The sequence below is a fragment of the Hydra vulgaris genome, chromosome 09 (genome assembly GCF_038396675.1).
Source record: "Hydra vulgaris chromosome 09, alternate assembly HydraT2T_AEP".
NCBI lineage: Eukaryota > Metazoa > Cnidaria > Hydrozoa > Anthoathecata > Hydridae > Hydra > Hydra vulgaris.
Window position 1 is genome coordinate 40,860,435 of NC_088928.1, and position 26,053 is coordinate 40,886,487.

The following is a 26,053-nucleotide window of genomic DNA, read 5'->3' on the forward strand; positions in this document are numbered from 1 at the left end:
TATTCTTTCTGATAAATACTTGTCCTACCAGCATTAATTGATAACAAAATAACAAAATAGTTACTCAAACTCTGTTTACAAATATTAGAGACTGTGTTTTTTTTGGCCTAATAACCGATAACGTTTCACAGTCTGGAGCTGTCTCAAATATGACAGCTTCAGAATTTCGACCAACAGGAACTTTTTTACCAACAGGGAGTTTTATCGTTTTAGTGAGGAAACATAAAACTACTAAACAATACGGTCCATGTCAAATTATATTAAACCCTGATCTTAAAGTTATGTATGACTATTACGATCAAATTATACGCAACGCAATTCCAGGTAAAATATCTGAAAACTTTTTTATAAAGTGATCTGGGTGTGCGTTTAAATCAGGCAGTGATTCAACTCAATTAAATTCTTTTTTTCAAATCATTTACCAAATGAAAGTTCAATTGAAAAGCGATGCAGTGCTAAGATGGCTTGAAAAAGTCTACTTACTTTTTTTTATGACAACCATCCTGAATATAAAAGCAAGTTAAAACTCTAATTTTTAAATTTTGCATATATATATATATATATATATATATATATATATATATATATATATATATATATATATATATATATATATATATATATATATATATATATATATATATATATATATATATATACAACCCTCGGAATTAGGGTCGGCATTTGGCAATGCCGATCTAACTGCTGACCTGAAAGTGTTTGAGGTTTCTATATTTTATGGTTTGACCTTTGTATCAAATAATTATTGCCGACGTGATGCTGACCTCAAAAAGATTGAGGTCGGCAAATTATTGCCGACCTCATTTTTCCTAATTCCGAGGGTTGTATATATATATATATATATATATATATATATATATATATATATATATATATATATATATATATATATATATATATATATATATATATATATATATATATATATATATATATATATATATATATATATGTAAATTATGTTATGTTAGTGTATTTTACAAATAGAGTGCCCCATGTTCTTAAAGAACAGAGCAATAATAAATTAGTAAAAAACACTTATCTAACTTTTTCTTCTACTTGAAGTTTCACCATTGCTGGATCATTGGATCATCAAACTCTTCCTGATGATCCAGCAACTTCAAGTAGAAGAAAAAGTTAGATAAGTGTTTTTTACTAATTACTAATTCATATATATATATATATATATATATATATATATATATATATATATATATATATATATATATATATATATATGTATATATATATATATATATATATATATATATATATATATATATATATATATATATATATATATATATATGTATATATATATATATATATATATATATATATATATGAGTGTATATTGGTACATGTTGTATTCTATTAAAAAAGCAACTTCTTGCTGAAGAGTGATGGATATTTTTTGCAAAATAGATCAAACTATATTAGAATAATTTAAATTAAATTAAAATAGTTAATATAGTAGAGGAAATAGGTTTTAGATTTATCTATTTAAAGTTCTTAATCAACTTCCAGTGAGTCACTAAAATGGCATTATTTAAGGAGGGGAGGGGGGCCCACTATTATTACAATTAGCTAAGGGATAGTCCATAATTATCAAATGCATAATTTCACTAACAACAAAACATAAAAGATCAAAAGTTTTTCCTCGCCTTAAGTTAATTAAGCAATAAAACTAGCTCATCAAGTTTAATAAAAATCAGCACGTAAAAAAACTTAAGATCTCCTGTGTTTTAAATAAATTTAGCATTGTGTGATTATGAGCGATCACTAAAACAATTGGATAAAGGTTTCATTTTGTTCAACAATGGATCATGAATATTAAATAGGACTGAACTTTCGGAACGCATCTTTTACAATTATTATTTTATTTTATATACTTTAATTACAATTTATATATAGTTAGTTCCTTATCTGTTTCAGCTGAAACAGATACATGAAATTTATTTGATGCAGACTTATGACGTAGTGCGATGCTTGAGATCAAATCTCTGCTTAACCAAGTAAGTCATCCTCCTCTTAAAGCAGTTTCAAAGACTGTTACAGTAACTATATGTGTTATATATTAAAATATATTTCTATCAAAACTACAAAGCTTCTTTAAAAAAGTTTGAATGATATAAAGTTAGAGGGGCGGTGATGACATTTTTCGGAATAATACAGTATAAACCTTATCAATTTTAAACGATTCTCTAAACATATATAACCTAAAATTAGTTTATGAATTTAATTTATTGTATAATTTTTACTTTTTAGCATTGCTTAAAAAATCCTCCACTTTTAAACACCATACCACCCTTCAACCCACAGTTATAGATAAAAATAAACTACTCACTGTTTCTAGTTCACTGATTATATAATGTACACATTATCTTACGCTAAAGGTTTTAGCCACCAGAATTACTTTCTTTTAAGGGTCCAACCTGCCTTATGCATTCTTATATGCTCTTAAAAGATGTCTCTTGATACCCGATTTTTCTTAATAATTCAGCGCCTTTAGTCATGTACTTATCCAAACATTTACTCAATATTCCTGAAACAATATTTTAAAAAATAGACTATCATAGAAAGCTTTTTAACTTCTAGGTTTTTACAAGCGATCAGTATTGGAACCTTCATTAATCGGTAATGTAAAATTGTATCTTCTTTTTATTAAAAATTATTTCGGTATCTTTCATACCAAAGATAACGGAGTCCATCACTCACTTTCATAATCACCCATTAACAAAATAAAAATTATGATTTTTTTTAGATTTATCATGAAATCAAGTAAGTTTTAACTCAAGTATAATTAGAAACAATTTATACTTGCTTTTATTAAAAAAAAATGATAAATTCATGATAATTTCATATTCAATTTCAAATTCATGATAAATTCATAAATTTTAGAGTTATATGATAATGGTGATCATTATATTTTTAGGGGTGATCAATCCTAATAATGCACAGTGGGCCAGGTGGTGGACAAAACCTCAAAAATGAAAGTTTATTATTTCAAAAATCATATTATAAAACATAATCGCAATACTCTACTGACTAATTAAAACATTTGTTTGAGTTTAATAGTATATTTCAAAACCACAAAAATCAATTGCGGTTCCATGTATAATAATTTTATTTATTTTTTTAAAAAAGGGCGAGTTTTTTTAATTTTTGTGTATATCTTTTGTTAACAGTAACTTTAAAAAAAATATGTGTATGCGCAATTAGTTTATTTATTTTAACTATTAAATTGTATAGCTTTATGAAAAAAATAAATAGAAAAAAACCTTATTTATAAAACATTTGTAAACTGGCTTTATTATAACAAGGTAAGTTTATAACATTTAATATTTTTATTTCGTACAAAAAGTGTCAGATAAGTTAGGGAACCTACGAGAACCTATATCGAGTGCTTGAGCTAGTAAATGCTACATGTCTATAACCTATTAGAACTGTATACATCGCCCATTATTTCCCATTTTGAGTTTATTTGATACTTTAAAAATACGAGTTTCAAATCGTATTATTCGCTTGAAATCGAAATACTTATTTGAAACGTCATGTTTTTTATTCAACCAAACAATAACAGATGTTATTTTTCTCCAATACAATTCAATGCACATTGTACTGTTTGAATAATACTTTTTTTGTTTTTTACTTTAGTTATAATATGAAAATTGGTGAGATTCACACACTTATAAGACAAAACAAACTACTTCCTAATGATAAATCATTTTTTTCATCAGTATTAACTCTCCTATCTTCAGTAGATATTACACTAAACGATTGTGAGTGTAAAAAATTTATAAAAGTATATCGTAAAAAGTGGATAGCTGCATTTAATGATGCAAATTACTTTGAAAAAAGCAATGAAAAATGGTTAGCTCAAGATTTTCAGTTTACGTACATTACGCTAAATTCTACAGTTAATGACGTTGGAAGACCTTGTTGCTCTTTTAAAAACTCATGCAACAAAACAAAAAAGAGAAAGCTTAACAATGTTATTAACAGTTTATCTGGCTCTGAATTACTTCATGCAACAAAATTAAAATTTAAAAATGAGTTTAAGTACGAGACTGGTAGAAAAATTGCCGAAATTTCAGATGAAAAACCAGTTAAAAATCCTATGAAGTACACACCGGATGAAGGTCTAGCATTGGTTGTTGATGGTGGTTTATCAAAATCAACATACCAGCTTTTACGAAATGACGCAGAAGAAAAAGGCTGCCACATTTATACTTTATATAATGATAAACGGTTTTCAAAATCTAAATGTTATCCCAAAAACGTTTATGTAGATGAGTATGTCGTAAACATACCGCTAAAAGACCTTCTTATGCACACTCTTGAAAGACTGTGTGACGTACAAGCTCCTGTGCTAATAACAATGTTAGAAGAACTAACTAAACTGACATTTAGATGCAAAGCTGGGTTTGATGGTGCTACAGGGTAAAGCGTTTACAAGCAGGTTAGCCATAATGAAAACATTGAACGAAATCTAAAAAATGAAGAGTGCTTATTTATGACTTGCATAGTACCATTAGAACTCAGCGGATTTTATAATAATAAAAACGTAGTAGTGTGGAGAAACGAAAAGCCGTCATCAACTGCATAATGTCGAACCGTTAGATTTTCTTTTCAAAAGGAAACTAAGAATGTTGTGGAAGAAGAAAAAAAAACTATTGATTCCGAAATTGAGAACTGTGATGTCATTAACATTACTTTTGCTGGGAAAGAATTAGCTGTAAAATGTTTTATTGAGCTGACCATGGTAGATGGTAAAATTCAAACAATTTTATCAACTATGACAAACTCGACACAGTGTTGTCCAGTTTGTGGTTTATCTCCAAAAAACATGAATAACTTGGAGAAAGTTTTGAATTTAGACACCAATAATTTAGAGTTTAAATATGGTTAATCTAGTTTACACGCTTGGATAAACTTTTTTGAACTAATACTTCATGTTGGATATAAAAAGGAAACCGGAAAATGGCAGGCTAGAGCCGTAGCTGATAAATTAGCGGCAGAGCAAGTAAAGTGCCGAATTCAGACCGATTTTATGAACCAATTAGGATTGGTTGTGGATTTTCCGAAAAGTGGAGGTTCGGGTAAGTCAAATTTTATATTGTATAAAATTTATATTGTATAAAATATATATTATATATCCATATAATATATTAAATATAAGATATAATTTTCTAATTTTTAAGGTACTAGTAACGACGGAAATACTTCCCGCAGAGCTTTTGCCAACTATAAATTAACCGCCGTTAAATTGGAATAAAAGCGCAAAGTTGCATTATCGAATAAATTTCAACATACTGATGATGATGATGATGATGATGATAATGATGATGACGATAATGATGACAATGATGATAATAATGATGATGATAATGATGATGATGATGATGATGATGATGATGATAATGATGATGATGATGATGATGATAATGATGATGATGATGATGATGATGATGATGATGATGATGATGATGATGATGATGATGATGATGATAATGATGTGATGATGATGATGATAATGATGTGATGATGATGATGATGATGATGATGATGATGATGATGATGATGATGATGATGATGATGATGATGATGATGATGATGATGATGATGAAATATTATATAACATACTTAAACATATTTACCTTGAATAACTGTTACTCTATTAGCTTCAATTGTCTGAATGATTTCATCATGCTTGCTCGTAATAGGTAATAATGGATCATACTCATGTTTAAACTGATAATTATCATACACTTCAATTGAAATAGCTTTGCCTTCAATGGAATTAGTTCTTTCTTCAGGCTCTGGAAGCAACAACTCATTTTCTTTTTCTGGTTTAGATACTAAATTATCTGTAAGATCCCTTTAAAAGGCACAAATAAAACATGTTAATTTGTATATAAAAAGGAAAGCATTACAAAGCATAAATAAAACTTACTCTGTATCCAAAGACATACTTGATAGCTTTAAATGTTGCTCTAAAGAATCATTCCAATCTTTTTTATATGGCGTTGCATAACCACTATTTGACTGCATAAATGAGCAAGTGCCTACATGATGTTTTGCTATTTGGTGGCCATTACTTAAAGTTTTATTAGGTTTGATTTGAAAAAAGTCATTCATTACATCCGGTGTGATGTCTATTCCTAATCCAGTTCGCATCATTTTTTTTCTTCCAAAAAAATTAAACTATCAAGAAGTAACAACCAATAAAAAAAAGTAATTAGATAATTTTGTACTAACTGACTATCTTTATCAATTTTATATATATATATATATATATATATATATATATATATATATATATATATATATATATATATATATATATATACATATATACATATATATATACATATATATATATATATATATATATATATATATATATATATATATATATATATATATATATATATATATATATATATATATATATATATATATATATATATATATGTATAAGGTAGTTAAGGACATTTGAATTTGTAAAAAGTTTTTTTAAAATGTCTTTATCTGCTGTCTTTTGAAAAAAATATATATACTATGCATAATTCTTTTCTTTCTTTTTTTTTTCTTTTTATTTAATTCATCTCCCCAAGGCCTAGTAGGCCACTACAGATGAGGAGGCTACTTGTGGTTATAACCCTCTTCCAACTCTATAACTCTGAAACACGAACTTTGATGAACAAGGCCGCTGCGCGGAGAAACAAGTTGAGTGCAGTACTACCAGGGACGTGGTGGGAATCAAACTCGGAACCTCTCGCTTATGAAGCAAGTGCTCTACCACCACACCACTACCGCATTTATTTATATGATATAGGACTGCACGACACGAATATATTTAGGGCATTTCAATTCTTTAATAAAACACAGATAAATGACTTTTTTTAGAAAAAGATGATAATAAAGAACACAATCGAAACAAAACTTTTTATCAAGTAATACAAAAATACATATATTCATCATACTTAAATAGTCATATAACCTTCCATATGCCTATTTTAGTATGACGTCTCTAACGTTATTTCGTGCAAGTCTAAGTACACAAAAATATTTGTGTATACACACAAATATATAAATATATATTTTTGCTAACTTTAATTTTTAAATCACTAACTTTTTTTCTGACTTTTAAGAAAAAGAAATTCTCATCTGTTATAATATGAGTTTTACAATATGACATCATCATTTAAAAGATAATGAAAGATATAGATCTAAAAAGACAGTGAAATTGGTTATGTATTTTCCCAAATCACAGACCCCAGTATTTTTTTAAAGAAACCTAAGGTAGAGTCAATTTTTTCTCAGCTTTTGTGGCATTATTTGATTAATTTATATTTTGTCATAACTTTTACAATTACTATTTTTTTTTTTTAATTAAAATTTTAAATTTTTAATTAAAAATTAATTATTGATTGATTTCAAATTTAAAATTTTATGTAAACCTTATCAAAGAAAAGTTAACTGTAAAACAATTTTTTTTTTTTTCTTCGAAAAAAAAAAAAGAAAATTGATGTCAAATTTATTAAAAAAATTAAAAGCAAAAAAAATGAAAACAGTTGAAAACAAATATTTATTTTCTAAATAACAAAATTTGTAAATTTTAAAAAAAATTTATAAATCTCTTGGATTCTTATAAACTAATTTAAATTGAGGAAAAACCCAAACTCCAAATGTAAAAAAAACTACAAAAAATATTAAATATTTGTTCAATTTTTTAAATGCTAATAAATACTATAATTTAACTTTTCTTATAAAAATTGTGTTTAAATAATTTGCAAAAAAAAATATAAATAAAAAGTTGAAGTGTAAAAAAGCATTTGAAAATCAAAAAAATGCAAATAAAAATGTTTTATTTGTGAGTAAAAAAATAAAAACAAAAGTATATAACTTTTACACTCTTATTCAAGAACTTCAAAAACAAAAAGACAAATAATTAAATTTATTATAAATAATTCACAATAAATAAATTAAACCAAGTTTTAAGTTATGTTTTAACTAAGAATAAAAACAAAAAGCTACAAAGGTAAAATGCAAAATAACAAACTCAAGATATATTCAAACATTAAACCAACAAATATTTACTTTGCTTAAATATTTAAATATTATAAATATTGACTTTAATTATTTTATTACAAAATTATTTCTCTATCAAATCTCTTAGTTTAGCTCTCATATCTAACATACAACACAAGTTTTTCTTTTTCAATACATCAGATATAGAATATAATACACCATCATAGTTGAATACTGAAAAGCTTGGACATAATAAATTTTTTTTAATATCAATAGCAGCTTGTAGAGATTGTGCTAGATCAGAGTAAGCTGGATAAATTTTTGCATTCCATAAATTTCGTGAAGGACAATTTTCGGGCCATATATTCTGCTACAGAAAGGAAAAAATGCTAAAAATTTACCAAATATTAAATATAATTGCATATCAAAACTTTTAATTGTTGTTATAAAAGTGTTGTTATAAAATATGTTTTTTTTCCTCAACTTGTATCAAATTTTGTTACTAAAAATAACAACCAACCTAAAAAAGAAAATACAAAAGTTGTATAAAATTTTTTTCTCAGTAAATAAGTTTAGTTCTTGCCGCGAATTATTAAAACACTTTAAAAGTTAAAAAATGCGAACTGTCGCAGTCAGTATGTCTAAAACAATTACTTTAAATGTGGAAGAACAAGGTGTGCGACCGCACGTGCTTCCGGGGAAGGCTTGATTGAAAGTTTTGATATGCAAATTATTCACGATTTTTACAAAACTAATTTGCTATGTACTCTAGAACTATAAGAAACTTTGTTAATTTTTTTACTTACATTTATTTGTTTTCATGTCTTTTAGTTTTTAGAAGAAATAAAATAAAAGAATACCATGGTTTATTTCTTAAATGTATTTACAATACTTGATGCCTGTCTGAAATTATTTCCTTTATTTAGCCCAATTTCCAATGTTAATACAAATTACTAGAGATAATGAACATAACGATTGCTCTGTTTGAATAAATGTAATTAAAAACTTAAAGAAAAGTTTTAAATAGGCTCCTAAACATTTTGTTAAAAAAATTCAGTAAATTAACAATGCACTAGCCCACAAGCTTTTAGGCATCCTCAAAAACAAAACAAAAACAATACAAAAGTTTGTCAGGAAATAAACTGTCAGGTTTATATGCACAATTTAGATAATCCAACAAAAGCGCAGACTATTTCAATAGGGGTAGTGAAAACAACCAAATGTTTTATATTTGAATATTAGTATTAATGACTTTTTTTTCTTTTACATGAAAAACTTGTTAAAAAATAAAAAAAAATTATTACAAATAAGTAGCAATTAGCTTTCTCGCTTTCCTGAGCATTGATAAAAAATTGAAAAGTTCAGCATAAACATGAGAAAAGAAAATTCAAAATTGTCCATGTTTATAGCGCAAATAATAAAGTATTTCCTTAATATACTGACTGAAAAAAGTCACAAATAAGTTGTATATTAAAAAATGTTTTTATTTTCATTATATTCTCGTCTGCTTTTTTCCTTGACTTGTATCAATTTTGTTAATGAAAAATAACAAATGCCTTAAAAAAAAAGAAAACAAAAAAATTAAAATATTTAGGTATACTACTTTTTTGACAAAATTTTTATTTTTTAAATTTTCAATATTTTTTAGTTTATTTTATTCTGATTTTCTATTTTGTATAGTATTTGTTTTCATTCTTCCAGTATTACCATATTATTCTCTGCAGTTTCTTATAGTTTTATATTTCCGCAAATTCTTAAAACACTTACTATTTAAAATCGTGGTCAAGTTGTTTAAAATTACTACGTGGAGGAACATAGCGTGCGACCGCACTTACTTTCTGGGATAGCTTGATATAAGTGTTTTAGTTATTTATTTACTAATACCACTATGATACTGATGTGTGAGCTTTTCTTCTCTTTTTAAATCCTTTATATCAATCAATAAAGAAACACAAATGATTTCAACATATTAAATGTTAAACAAAATATAATACCACAAATTTATTATCACATAAAGTTACAAAAATTTGTAAAATAGATATAAGTTCACATACCTCATTTATATGTAAAAGAAAGACAAGTTCCTTTAAAGTTTTTCCACAGAACTGCAAATGACAAGTTTCAAAACTTGTAACAGAAGTTTTCAAATCATCTGTGACATCAAAAATAAGTGTCACATAATAAACTCTTCCTGAATCTGTTATTGGGATTGTGTGTAAAAATGTATTTGATGGAACACATGCTCCATTTGGAAAGGAACAATTACTAATTATACAGTTATCACCAATTTTATTATCTGCATTTAAAACAGAATATTCAACAATAACGCAATCTCCGATGCAAGACAAATCTGGGATGTATGAATGAATTAGTATATGCTGTTTGCTCCTGTCACCCAGTACACCACCATCAGTTTTTAACATTACATGATTTAAGCATGATAATTCCTCTCTAGAAAAAAAATAAGGCAATATTCAATAACATCAAACAAGAATTTGTGGGCTAACTTTGTTTACTGCATTGAGAGGGGGGGGGAGGGGAGAGAGTTAAAAGCCTTATCTTCCAAGCAAGAAGACTCGTTACATTATATTGTAGTGCTTAATTAGTCTATCAAAGAGATTTCTTTTAAGGACATGTATGAACATAAAAAAGATAATTTTTAAAAAATCTTGTAAAATTACTCTTTAGATTCAAAGAGGTGTTTTTCAATATATACTGCCAGTTTTCAAAACACCTTAAGTTGCTTTTTAGGTCGAGAAAAATACTATTTTAAATTTTTTCTGCAGTTTTACAAAAGATTTTTAATTAAAATAATTATTTATATAAGCTTTATTGTCTTAATTATATTATGGGTTGGAAAAAAAAAAAATTAATTTAAAATAAACATTTATGTTGATTTTTTTGTTGGAAAAAACATAGATATGCTTTTTTAAAGATAAAAGCGGCATTTAAAACGCCTTATGAAACAATGACAAGTAAATTTACTTTGATTTTTCCCAATGAATTTTTCCAAAAACTTGGCTATGTATCCAAACCGTAATAAATACACGTTTTTAAAAAATATATTGATGTATGTAAATTTTTTCTTTATGAAAATCAATATTTTGACTTTTTTTAAAGATAATTTATTTCAAAATGTAACTATTTTTGTGTTATTATTTTTTAAAAGACCACACAACATTTGGAGCAATTATTACAACTAGCTCCATGTTTTGCAATCTTTTTATAAACTTTTACACAAAAATCAACTATTTAAATTAGGCATCCAAATATTTTATTATCTGTCACTTTTTACAAACTTATCAACTTAAAAACTTTATTAAAATATAAATAAAAATCTATTCAAAATGAACCTAATTTGACAGAACTACAATAATTTAAGTGATGAAAATTCAGAAAAGGAAAATAACAAGGAATCGATAGTGTTAAATAAAGGACCATCGCAAGAAATTTCACAAAAATTAGAAAAGAAAAGAAAAAATTCTGAGAAATCAATACATAAAATTATAGTGGAAATTGCCAACATGATTGTGCAAAAAATATTGCTAATGATAGAAGACATGAAATTAATGATGATTTCTGGAGTAAATCACTGAAAAACATGCAAATTTTAACAAAACAAAAATGAATAATAGCAAATCCAAAAAGCTCAACTTTCGCTATTTTTTGGTTGGTGACAATGATGTCAACTATTTAGTATGTCAACTATTTAGTATGATAAAAATTTATCTTACCACTTTAGAATTAAAAAATACAAATAATAAAATGATTAGTCGAGCTTTTGAACAAACAATTCGACAAAAAAAGGTAGAAGAATTAGTTGCACATTATTGAGCTGCCATAATCGACTATATCTTCCTTCCGATTTGAATGTAAAGAAAATATTGGGGGACTTCAACAAGTATAATAATGTTGTTTGCTCTGAATCAACATACAGAAAAACTATTTAAAAAATTAAATATTTAAATTGCAAATCAAACAAAGGAAGAGTGTTACTCATGCCTTCACTTCTTTACACATTGTAGAGAAAAAAATCATTCTAAATTAACTTTAACTCCAGATTGTACAGTAGGGTGTCTCAAAAAAATTTTTTTCCCGAAAATCAAAATGTAGAAAAGCTTAATCGTTATCGTTATGTATTTGTAGCATATAGTGAAAATTTCAGCCGTTCAAATCAACTCTAAGGTAAAGAAGGTGGTTTAGTCAATTTCTTTGTAATAGAATATTATATTGCAAATTTATTATTTTGTAATAACTTTTTTTTATGTTAGGAGAACTTAGCAAACACATTTTCAATTAATGTAAATGTTTCAATAACATTATTAATATAATTATTTTTTAGTTATTTACACATTTTTGTTTATAATACATGACAAAAATTATTAAAAAATAATATAATTAATAATTCTAATAAGACATTAAAATGAAAAAAAGATTTGTTTGCTAATTCTCCTTACATAAAAATTGCATGCGTGCATATGAAAGTTTTACATAATAAGTAAGTTTTCATTTCATTAAAGTTTATTTTTCAATTGTAAAGCGACTTTTTTCAAATAATTTGTTAAGTGTAGATAATTATAATAAAAAACAACACGTGTATACTATGTATGATACGCTTTTTTTTTGCTTGGCAAAAAAAGTCTTTTTTAATAGTATTATTTGCTGTTACAAAACAAACTACTGTACTGTAAGCTATATTTTATACTATAAATTTATAAATATATATAATTTTATAAACTGTATTAGCTATATTTTCAGACAATGGCTTCAGGAAAAAAATGCCACAATACAATACTAGAGCCAGCTGAAGATTTGAGACAGGCTGCAAGAAAGCGTAGATAGTTTTATTTGTTATTGGTAGTGCTAAGAAAATGCCACTTGGCATTTTCTTAGCACTACCAAGATGAACTGTAAAGTTGGATGTGCCCTTGCTTTTTACCAACAAGATCAATGAGTACTAATCTCTAAAAAGACTCAAGACTCTAAGTCTACCAGAAGGAAGCTATTGCAAGAAAGTAAACAACTTTCTAAATGAAAGCAACTTTTTATTCCCAATTCATAAGGCCAACATCTTTAACTTAATAAAGAGTGATCCATTAAGGAGCAAAGAGGCTCAAAAAGAGGACATTGAATTTCTAAAGCACTGTCTCAAAGGACGCATGGTCAAGATGGCAGGTATTGAAGTTTCCTGGTACACAGACAGTGATAGCCTTCCAGACACTGACGAAGCTTTTATGCCTCCTACCCAAAAACCCAAAAAATTTCAGGGGAAGTAAAAGTTAGTCTTCAGCTAAGTATGGATGAACTCCTAAATAATTGGATCCCAATCATGACAAGATATGGTATTGGTGTTCGACCAGGAACCTGTTTATTGACATCTATTTATAAAGCTGGCGGTATTAACATTGAGGAGTTGAAGATCTCAAGATCAACTCTGACTAGGAAAGCACGCACTGTAGTAGAGTCAGAAGCCCAGATCATCAGAGAGCAAAACATGGACAAAGTAAGAGGCTTAAAGCTAGTGATTCACTTTGATACTAAAATTGTAAGGCAGTACACCAGTGAAGAAGCAGTTTCCACAAGTCATGAGAGGATCGCTATAAGCATTTCTTCTACGAAGCTGACCCTTTAGATTTCTGCTTGGTATTTTGAAAATTAAAAGCTCCAAGGGAAGCGACCAGGCTGTAGCCATTCAAAGTATCCTCGAATACTATGAGCTATCAGATCAAGTTATTAAGGTATGTGCTGACACCACAGCTAGCAATACAGGAAAGAACAATGGAGCTATTAGAAATGTTATTGTTCATGCTTTGGGGAGGCCTGTTCTCTGGCTAATGTGCAGACATCGTATATATGAGAGACATGTGTCTCATGTCATGGAACTTGTTTTTGGCACAACAAAAAGTCCAAGCCAATACCTCTATGTTTTACTTCGGCCGCAAATACATAGAGAAGTTTATAAACTTGAAAGAATTGTCAAATTTGAATGGTCTCAGGATGCATTTAGACCAGGTACTCTTTTGCACCAACTTGCAGTTGAAACTAAAGAATTTTGCACCACAGCACTTCAGAGAAGCACTTTCCAAAGAGGAGACTACAAGTCTCTTTGCCAGCTACTGGCTTACTTCCTCAGTGCAGGTTTATCTAATTTCTTCTTTAAGCAGCTGGGAGCTCACCATGAGGCCAGGTTAATGAGTGACTGTCTTTACCTTCTTGTTCTGCAGATGACACAGAACTATCATCCGAATGATTCACAAACAGTAGAGTCTGCTACTCTCAAGAACATAAACACTGCTACAAATTATATTGTGTTTTTCTATGGTCTATTCTTTCTGAAGAGTCCTATGGCAACTCAAGCTTCTTTAAATGACCTAAGAGCTTTTAAGATGTCAGATGATTACAAAGCCTACGCAGAGATTGGGAAAGTTCTCAACAAAAGCCTTCTACGGCACACTTGGTATCTAGCTCCCCAGCTTGTAGTTTTGTCTCTTGCTGACAGGGATCTAGATATACCGAGTTAAGAACAGCATCCTTAACAAATTGTTGTCTTTTGCCGTTCCAGAAAAAGAATATATGGTGCTTGAGAAACCTGGAATCCAGCCAGTCATTGTTCCAATGTCATCTCTTGATGATTTTGTCACTGAGCACTGAGTTATCTTCTCTTTTTTCTCCTAGAAATCACGAAGGAAGAGCTTTTGCTGTGGGGGGAGAGAGGTATAGCTGCTTGCGGAATTGAGAAAGCCCCTAAGTTATTTGTCAAGTTTTTTGCTTGTGCAAATCAGCTTGCAGTGATAAATGATAGGGCAGAACGTCACATAAAGCTGATCCAAGACTTTATTGGAAGGACACATAACGAGGATAGACTTCAGGATACTCTTCAGGTAATTACTAAACATTATTACACAGACCTATAGTGTGTAATAATGTAAAATTGTTAGGGGGAGGGGGTCGTTTTTGAAAAATTAGGCAATTTAAAATAGCAAACACATATCATGCTCATTTTTAATAATAAAAAAAGGAAGTCAATTGCATTTAACAATTTCCACCTAACAACCACTTACCCCACCCAATGTGCGCGCATGTTACACAATAATGTCTGCAAAATTTTTAAAAGTGTTTCCATATCATTTTATTTAATAAAATAAACTATTAATTTTAAATACTAACAATTTTATTGCTTGGATTATTTAATTATTTTACATAATAACCTGCTTTTTTAATTTTATTTATTATTTTCTAGGTTGTCCGTAAAAACAGACAACAAGTATTCAAGAAAGTTACAAAGAAGTACCTGCAGAACATCTAACAAGTATTACAACTGTAATCACGTTTTTGTTGCTTTTAAACTCAATTAAGAATTATTATCTGAAATAAAATTGTCACACAAAATCTGTATCTTCCTTATTTTATTAGATATATTTTAAATCGAAACCAGTGTTTTGTGAGTGTTTTAAATTTAAAACTATCTATATTTGGAACTTTAAAATATAATATTCAGGAAAAATTATATTATATAGAAATTTTCTAAAACCACCTTCTTTACCTTAGAGTTGATTTGGGAGGCTGAAATTTTTACTATAAGTTACTAATACATAATGATAACAATTTAACTTTTCCACATTTTGATTTTCAAAAAATAAAATTTTTGAGACACCCTATTGTACAGATTGCATGAGACGGAATATTCATATGAAAAGGGTTGGACACACCAGAAACAAATATAGACTTGATGCTGATCGAACTGTTTGTGCACAAGAAATAATAGTGGCGTCAGACATGGAAAAAGTAATCATGCTACCAAGAATGGAAAATCTTAAAGTAGCAATGTTTTGTCAGCAATTAATAACATACAATCAAACATTTGATTGTTGTGACTAGTAGCAATGTTTTGACAGCAATTAATAACATACAATCAAACATTTGATTGTTGTGACTAGTAGCAATGTTTTGACAGCAATTAATAAAATACAATCAAACATTTAATTGTTGTGACTAGTAGCAATGTTTTGTCAGCAATTAATAACATACAATCAAACATTTAATTGTTGTGACTAGTAGCAATGTTTTGTCAGCAATTAATAACATACAATCAAACATTTGATTGTTGTGACTAGTAGCAATGTTTTGTCAGCAATTAATAACATACAATCAAACATTTAATTGTTGTGACTAGTAGCAATGTTTTGTCAGCAATTAATAACATACAATCAAACATTTGATTGTTGTGACTAGTAGCAATGTTTTGACAGCAATTATAAAATACAATCAAACATTTAATTGTTGTGACTAGTAGCAATTTTTTGACAGCAATTAATAACATACAATCAAACATTTGATTGTTGTGACTAGTAGCAATGTTTTGACAGCAATTAATAAAATACAATCAAACATTTAATTGTTGTGACTAGTAGCAATGTTTTGTCAGCAATTAATAACATACAATCAAACATTTGATTGTTGCGACTAGTAGCAATGTTTTGTCAGCAATTAATAACATACAACCAAACATTTGATTGTTGTGATGGCCCTGTGAATAAAGCATCAGTTTTATCCAAAAAGCAGAAAGACAAAATGTCAACTTTACCATATACTAAAATCTAAACTTGTGTCATTACTTTGTCCTTTAATGCCGCCTAATAGAAGAGAGTTTCAGGAAAATTTGTTGGCCAGAGAATAAGAGTTTTTATTGACTTGAACAATTCTTCAATTTTAAAATTATATACTATAAACACCTTGTGCGCATAGAAATTTCCTTAATATTTGTTTTTTCCTTTTTGTATTATTACTTATTTCACCTCCTAAAATACATTTAATTTACATAATATAATCTTAACCTAATAATTGTTTTGTAATATTAGGGGGGAGGGGTGTAAACAAAAATTAAACCAGGCTAGGGCAGCAAAAATTAGAATTTGAATGAAAAAAAATGAAATTTTAAGAAATTTGGGGAGGAGGTAGCAATTCCCCACTCCAAAACCTCCCCTGTTCCTACATCAGTGGTATTATTTACGGTATATTTTAAAATTCTTAATAGTGATTATTGTTATATTATAATATTTATAATTATTGTTATAATTTAATAATTATTGTTATAATATAATATAACAATAACTATAATTGTTATAGTAAAACTATAATTAACTATTAAGAATTTCAAAATATATTGAAGTCGAATCATTTTTCCCAAATCAATCGCTATTCAATTGTTAGAAACTATTTCTTTTCAGGAAATAGTTTTTTATAAACTTTTAAAATTTTTCTTTTTTAGAAATATCCTGTCATAAATTTATTTTTAAAAATAATTTGTTCTGATAAAAATTGATTATTAGGAAGAAGGTTGAAGGTTGATCAGAATTAGGAAAAATGAGGTCGGCAATAATTTGCCAGCTTCAATCTTTTAGAGGTCGGCATCATCATCAAAAAAATTTGATACTAAAGCCATACTATAAAACATAGAAACGAGCTCAGCAATTTTTTGCTGACCTCAAACACTTTAAGGTTGGCAGTTAGGTCAGCATTGCCAAATGCTGACCCTAATTCCAAGGGCTTTATATATACATATATATATATATATATATATATATATATATATATATATATATATATATATATATATATTTATTTATTTACTGTTGATCTTAAAATTTGCCACCTGTGTGCCTTGCACACTTTGCAAACGCCACCAGCCGGCACTGTACATATATATATACATATTTATATATATATATATATATATACATATATATACATATATATATATATATATATATATATATATATATATATATATATATATATATATATATATATATATATATATATATATATATATATATATATATGTATATATATATATATATTAGTAAAAAACACTTATCTACCTTTTTTCTTCAACTTTAAGTTTCACCATTGCTGGATCATCAGAAAGAGAGGAAGAGTAACTCTTCCTGATGATCCAGCAATGGTGAAACTTAAAGTTGAAGAAAAAAGTTAGATAAGTGTTTTTTACTAATTTATTGCTCTGTTCTTTAAAAACATTGAGCACTTAACAATGAGCAACATTGAGAACATTGAGCAAAATACACTAACATAATTTACATATATTTACATATATATATATATATATGTACTTATCATATACCTAATATATATACACATATATATTAGGTATATGATAAATTTTAAATCAATTAGCCTGGGGTTCTAAATGATGAACTTTTGTCTATAAATCACAGAAATGACATTGATTTCACCATACCTTGAAAAAACTTCCCACACCTAAGACAGTTTCATATTTAACCATACAACACATAGCGGCCCAAAGGCTATTAATTATAATATGTCAGCTTTATATACAATACACATGAGAAATACATGAGAAGGAGAACCTACACTGTCCTACAGCATTTGTAGTGATGTTAATAATCTTTCAGATTTGTGTATTAGTATTAATAAATTTACAATTAAGATATTTGTTTGTTCTGCAAGAAGAACGAATGTCCTCCATCAACTTTACAGCTCTCTCGGCTACTATGTTGGATCGAGGCACATCAAGCATTGATGGTTCCTTCTTCCAGTGGGTAGAGAAGCATTTCACAGCTTTGGAACACTTAAGTTGGGATATTGCTGACAGCAGGTCTTCATAAGCCTCCTCTGCATAGTGCTGGTTTGAAAACCAGGCCCGCGACCATGTAGTTGCAACGAAATTGCAAGTTATCCTCAGCTGTTCTCGCCAGTTTGGAAGAATGAAAAATGCAATAAGCACAAAAATGCCTCTTGAGTTCCACCTGGCACTGTGCAGTGATGGCAGCTTGTGCCATTTGATACCATTTTGCCTCATTTTTGTAAAACTTGTATGCTTCACAAAGCTGAAAAAGAAATTTAAAGTCATCTCTCCAGCCAAGGTTCTCATACTCTGCTACCACTGCTGTGCCTTTGTAGGCATTTTTTAAATCATCATAATGCTCCATAATCTCATCAATAAACTTGTAGTTAATGTTAGGTGACTGTGATTGTATAGGAAAAAAGAAATCCAACACATGTCATAGAACAAGATCAAGAATGTGGTGTTGGTAGCCGATGTATTGAGGTTCATTGAATCCCTTGTCTCGAAATGTTTTCTGAAGCTTGGCTACAACTCCATTCTTGCCACCAGTATTTACAGCTGTTGTGTCAGAGATGATCATCTGAATACTGTTCCATGCATTGTAATCATCAAGTAGGTCCTGTAGTGCTTTATATATGTTTGCAGAGGATCCACTGTCACAAACCAAAATGCCAAGTTTTAATGTTCTTTTGTCATTTTTCAAGCACACAACTTGGTACTCAGTCTTGTCAATTTTCTTACCATCAAAATGCAAAGAAAATTTCTCTTCAGAGATCAGTTCCATAAGGCAGTTCTTAACTTGTTCTGCATCTCTGATTGTTCCACGCCAGACTCCAGACTGTGATGGTGTTGGGACACAAACTCCATCGTCAGCCAGACTTTGAAGCTTCCGTGACATTTTTCTGGTTGACAAAGAGTGACTAGATACTAGTTTGGCAGCAGACTTAGTTGACTGGCATGTTGCACGCTTTCTGGGAGATTCTCCTGGAACTGCCTCCGAGTCACCACTGCTGCTTCCTTCCTCAGAATCCTCACTATCGCAGGAAAGTGGTACGGAGATAACCGCTTGGTTTGTCGAGGGTTCTGATGTGTTTTTGGCCCTGTTTGATGGATGGATTGTTGACATAGGAGCCACTTTCATAGTTGTATATCCCACCCTGCCATCTGATTCAATTTGTACTTTGTACAGTTGTTTGTCCTCACTACAAAGCCAATTTCCATCTGGTTTTGTTATATCGAACAGATGAGCAAGATTTTCTTTAAATACTGCATTTGGTCACTTTCTTTGTTTTTCAAATGATGTGATAAGTTTGTCAACATTAGCAGACACTTGTTGTTTGGAAAGAACAGGAAAATTAAACTTCTGCCAAAGATTCATCAATTCCTCTGATATTTTTGTTAGTCGATCATGTCACCCTTTCAATTCATCAAAGAGTCCCAAGAATCTTCCAACGATATCTCTGTTGGAAGGCATTTTACACAATTTGTCGCTCATATCCTGTTTTACCTGTGGTATATTAGGACGGCGCTTCGTGCTTGATTTCAAATTTTGTGTCCACATTTCACTAGCTGCTTCCACTGCTGATTTTGACTTTTTACTTTTAAAGGACATATTTTCAAAAAAAAGCACTAAACAGCAGATCTTGCAAATTAATACTGCAAATAAACAAAAATTGTTTGAATGATATGAACAACTATACAATATACAATATTATATATTTACAGTTTTAAATATCAAAGTCAAGCATAAGGAAGTAAGAACTGGGAACAAAATCAAGTGCTAGGTGCGGGAGGTTTTTTTGTGATCCAATGAAATAAACCTCAAAACAGTGATCTATTGGTAAAAGTTCATCAAATGCAACATCAGAAAAATTAAAATTTTGAAAAAAGTTTCTTTGTCATATACCTAATATATATGTATACATACCTATAGTATCACTTATGGGAACAGATTTACAAAAAAACGAATACTTATGGGGACATAAGCATTATCGGGGACATGTTAGTATACCCATTAATTTTTTGTCCCAATAAGCATCATTTTTTTGTAAAAAAAAATGTCCCCATAAGCAAGCTTTATAGAGAACGAAAAGTACACTCATCGACTATCAAATAGCCTGACTTGCAACGGAGTGCTGCTATGTCGACTGAGGGTTTGGTTTAGGTCAGCATCAAGGTCAGGCTTAGGGTTAGGGTTACAGCAAGATTTAAATATGGTTATATTACTGTAATTAATCATTTTTATAAATAGATAAAAATAAAAATGAAATATAATATATAATAAATAAATAAAAATAAGAAAAATAAATATAAAAAAACTTTTTTTAATAATAAAGAAATAAATTTAAATAAGTATAAATAAAAATAAAAATATAATAACAATTAAAAAATAATTATATTTATGATAAAAACAGTATAGAAAAAGTAAAATAAAAAATACATAACGGGAACAAAAAAAACATGTCCCTGTAAACACCGACTAGGAGTATATTTATATATATATATACATGAGGGTTATATATATATATATATATATATATATATATATATATATATATATATATATATATATATATATATATATATATATATATATATATATATATATATATATATATTTATATATATATATATATATATATATATACATATATATGTATATATATATATATATACACATACATAAATAAAGAGTAGTATCCCTAATTACCTAAACGCATTGTCAATACAAAAATGGTATATATATTCTTGTGTTGTTCCAATATGATAAAACTTAGATTTATCAAGTAAAATAATGTTAAGTGGTGTTCCTTTTAATACATTAAAGATTTCCAATCTTGTCTTTTCTAATTCATCAAGTACAACTGTAACATTTTTAACATCTCTGCAATAATCTGAAGTAGCAGCTGAACCCAAAGATTGAAGGAAATCTATAATAAAATAACGTAAAGTTATGTTAATAAAATAAAAAAATAATAAAAATAAAAAATAATTAAAATCTCCCCATAACTATATCCCCATAAAAAAAAATAATTAAAACTATCTCCCTAAACTATATCCCCATAAAAGAGTTTTCAAAAAACACTTAAAAAATCTTTAGATATCCTTACCAATGTTCATTATCAGTAATCTTATGGATAAAATAGAAGTTGTTTATAAGATCTATTAATTCTCTTTTATACCATTAAAACTCTATCTTAGTAAGTGCGAAAATAACATCTATTTATCATAGTAAGTATGAAAACAACATATTTAGAAAGTGTAAAAATCTTTAAATATTTTATTGTGCTTGCAGAGTGGTAAAAAATTATTTAAATAAATTCAAAATAAATTAAATAATGAATAAATGATTGTTGCATAATAAACAATGTAAATCACAATTTAAACCACAATTTAAAATTCAAAATAACTAAACATGCTTTAAAAAAATTGGGTGCTTCAAAGTTAAATATTGAAATGAATAATGGCTCTAAGACTAAATCCTGAGTCAAAAAATTTGTCAGGTATGACACATTTAAATATCTATATATAATGAAATAAGTTTTAAATCCAAATAAAGTCAAAACATACCACCGTATGCATCTATTTCACAAGCTAATGGGCCATGCATTTTATACCAATTCAGCAACAACTTAGCAGTATTATTATCCATATAGTATGCACTATCTGAGTAAATATATTCTTTGCCATCATTAATAAAAACAGCACCTTGGCTTCTCATCAATTCTTTAGAAGGTTTATGCAAAAACCGCTTACATCCAGACATTTTTGTTGTAGTGCTATTGCTTTCTAACAACTAAAACAAAATTATGGTACAATAAAGAATTTATATATAACAAAAAAAATTAATGTGTGTATTAGGGTGTCCCAAAAAAATTCTTTTTTGGAAAAAAGAGATGTGCGCTATCTCGAACTTGGTTACTAGGTATATTATGACCAAATATATTAGAATTCTTAAATTTAAACGGTTATAAATGCTTGGTGTAAAACTTCAAATTTTTGAAATTTTTTGATTTTTTCCTATTTTTACAATAAAACTTGTAAATATAAGAAAAAAAATTATGTTAAACATTTATTATAAAAAAAATTATATAAAATATATGTTGCATATATTTTAAAGAACCATGGAAAGAAATATTGAACAAATATCACAAGCACTTCAAATCTGATTTAGCTGGGTTTTAGTCAGATTTGTATTCAACGTTTTTCCGTGGTTTTTTGCAACCAACAAGACAATTTGCTTCATATCTTCATTTTAGTATGACATAAAGGGGTAAACAGATTCTATCTGTTGACCAGCCTCGCACCCTTTCTTCATCTATTAGGCTGGTGCAGATGTATTTTTAATACATTGTTTCCAGTTTAGGATGTTGAATGCTGGATCTTCTTGACTCAATGCATGGGTTTGCTTGTGTCACTGTTTTTATGACTAGGCAACTCATTCTATTATCTCCTTATGAGGGTACAGCTCTAAAACTCAGTTTTATGGTTCTGAGGCCGGCTGGTAGTCAGGTTTCCCGAACTCTCTGGTAGCTCTCAGAGAGGCTGATTCCATCAACAGCTGAAAAATATCAAAGTATTAACAGTGCCATGTTGCGCATGGATGGTGTCCCTGTTTGTACTTTTGGTGTGCATTGCGGAGGCCACATTTAGAGCCCTTTTTACGGCTTAGGGTTTATTAGTAGTAATGAGGCAATTGGGCTATTAAACGGTGTTCTGAGTACTATCTATGCTTTGAGTCAAGTTCTTCAATCTAATTTAAAAATGAAGAAAGTACCAAAAACTATAAAACACAAAAAACCATCATCATCACCAAGTTCTCTAAACCTATCATTCACTAATATTCGTGGTCTTCGAAGTAACTTTTCTTCTGTTGAGTCTTATCTCTTGCAAAGTTCACCAGACCTACTTGCTCTTTGTGAGATTAATTTGAGTTCGGCTGTCTCATCTTGTGATCTTAGTGCTGATGGTTATCTTCCTCTGATTCATAAAGACTCCAATAGTCACATGCTTGGCCTGGGCATTTACATTCGTAAGAATTCACCTGTTTGTCGTGAAACTAGGTTTGAATCCACAGACTATTCTTTCATGTGCTTTCGTTTAGCACCACTTCACTCTATTGCCTTCCTCTTTGTTCTATATCGCTCTCCTTCATCTCAACCCTGCACTCTTTTTGACGTTATTTCTGATCATATTGACTTAGCCCTCTATCATATTGACCAAGCCTTCTCTTTATCCATCAGCTAATATAGTTGTTGTCGGTGACTTTAATGCTCACCACTCTGAATGGCTTGGCTCTAGTGTCAGTGACTCTGCAGGCATTAAAGCCCACAACTTTTGCCTTTCTCAATCCCTAACTCAAATAGTCAACTTTCCAACTCGCTTTCCTGACAACCCTAATCATTTACCTTCTCTACTCGACTTATGTCTTGTTTCTGATCCTAGTCAGTGCTTAGTTTCTCCACATTCACCCTTAGGTGCTTATGATCACAGTTTGATCTCTCTAAAACTAATATCTCATTCTTCTTCATCACCTGAATACCCCTATTATCGAACCTAATACAACTACAGTAAAGCTGACTGGGATTCTTTCCGTGATTTTCTTCGTGATGGCCCTTGGGTAGAAATCTTTCAACTTCCTGTCGACAAATGTGCTTCTTACATAACTTCGTGGATTCAGGCTGGCATGGAATCTTTTATTCCCTCTCAACGATTCCAGGTCAAGCCTCACTCTCCTCCATGGTTTTCCTCACACTGTGCTGCTGCGATTGCCAATCGAAACCGTTACTTCCATATCTATCAGCAAAACAATTCTCCAGAAAACAGACGTCTGTTTATTACTGCTAGAAACAACTGTAAAAAGGTTTTGTCTAACGCCAAAACCCGCTATTCTCAGGTCATGAAATCTCGTATCTCATCTCAAAAATTAGGCTCTCGTGACTTCTAGAGAATCTTTAATAATATCAATAATAAGGGCAAATCTATATATTCAGACTTTGTCACCTCACCTAAAGACAAAGCCGAACTGTTTGCTAAAAACTTTTCATCAATATCATCTCTTGATTCCACTAATTGCGTTCTACCTGATATTGCCAACAAACAGGTTGATCCATTGCTTGACATTCATATCACTCCAGCATCTGTATCTAAAGTGATTTCCTTCTTAGACTCTTCTACAGCTTGTGGCCCAGACAACATACCTGTCATTGTCTTGCAGAAGTGTTCTCCGGAGCTGTCGTCTATACTCTCAAAACTATTCAACAAGTGCTTATCAGAGTCTTGTTTTCCAGCCTGCTGGAAAACCGCATCTGTTATCCCTATCTTCAAAAATTCTGGGGAGCGATCTGATTCATCTAACTACCGTCCCATAAGTCTTCTTCCTATCATAAGCAAGGTTTTTGAATCTTTAATTAACAAACACTTAATTTCTCATTTTGAATCTAATAACTTACTTTCTGACCATCAATATGGATTTCGATCTTCTCATTCTACAGCTGATTTGCTAACAGTAATAACTGACAGGTTTTATCGTGCATTAGATGAAGGTGGAGAGGTTAATGCCATCGCTCTTGACATTTCAAAAGCGTTTGATAAAGTTTGGCATGCTGGTCTTCTCCATAAGCTTTCTTCTTATGGTGTATCCGGCAACATATTTAAGATCATTGAATCCTTCCTTTCCAATCGTAGCATAAAAGTTGTCCTCGATGGACAACACTCTTCTTCTTATTCTGTAACTTCAGGGGTTCCTCAAGGTTCTATCCTCGGCCCTATACTCTTTTTAATTTACATTAACGATCTTCCAGATATTCTCACATCTAAGGTGGCATTGTTTGCTGATGATACTACCATTTATTCTTGTCGTGATAAGAAACCAACACCCTCTGATTGTTTGGAGGGGGCATTTGAGCTTGAAAAGGATCTCACTTCTGCTACAGCATGGGGCTCAGAGTGGCTGGTGAACTTTAATTCAGATAAAACTCAATTTTTTTCAGCCAATCGTTATCGCAATAATTTAGATCTTCCTATATTTATGAACGGTGATGTACTCAATGAGTCACCTACTCTTCATCTTCTAGGATTAACTCTTACTTCCAATCTTTCTTGGAAACCATATATCAAATCGGTTGCAAAATTAGCATCAGCTAAGGTTGCATCTCTTTATCGAGCTCGCCACTTTCTTACTCTGGATTCTATTCTCTATCTCTATAAATCTCAAATCCGGCCTTGTATGGAATACTGTTGCCATATCTGGGGCGGATCTTCTAAAGATGCACTTTCTCTTTTAGACAAGGTGCAAAAACGCATTGTAAACATAGTTGGACCTGCTCTTGCAGCCAACCTTCAACCATTATCACATCTTCGTAATGTTGCTTCTCTTTCTCTTTTCTA

The 26,053-nt window shown here is 29.4% G+C and overlaps 2 protein-coding genes across 2 annotated transcripts in view; both read right to left on the bottom strand.

Annotated features, from left to right (window-relative positions):
- The window catches only part of LOC100208448 (ATP-dependent RNA helicase TDRD9), a 101,022-nt gene extending 94,727 nt beyond the window's left edge, over nucleotides 1-6,295 (bottom strand). Inside the window, exons 1-2 of the mRNA XM_065805710.1 lie at nucleotides 5,978-6,295; nucleotides 5,682-5,902 (exon numbers count right to left, since the gene is read on the bottom strand). Of these exons, the coding sequence (XP_065661782.1) occupies nucleotides 5,682-5,902; nucleotides 5,978-6,204 (448 nt within the window). The 5' untranslated portion in view covers nucleotides 6,205-6,295. The remainder of the gene's footprint in view (nucleotides 1-5,681; nucleotides 5,903-5,977) is intronic.
- A 1,306-nt stretch (nucleotides 6,296-7,601) lies between these two features.
- The window catches only part of LOC100207743 (fucose-1-phosphate guanylyltransferase), a 36,192-nt gene continuing 17,740 nt past the window's right edge, over nucleotides 7,602-26,053 (bottom strand). The window contains exons 3-6 of the mRNA XM_065805711.1: nucleotides 22,235-22,460; nucleotides 21,375-21,594; nucleotides 10,113-10,509; nucleotides 7,602-8,428 (exon numbers count right to left, since the gene is read on the bottom strand). Of these exons, the coding sequence (XP_065661783.1) occupies nucleotides 8,183-8,428; nucleotides 10,113-10,509; nucleotides 21,375-21,594; nucleotides 22,235-22,460 (1,089 nt within the window). The 3' untranslated portion in view covers nucleotides 7,602-8,182. The remainder of the gene's footprint in view (nucleotides 8,429-10,112; nucleotides 10,510-21,374; nucleotides 21,595-22,234; nucleotides 22,461-26,053) is intronic.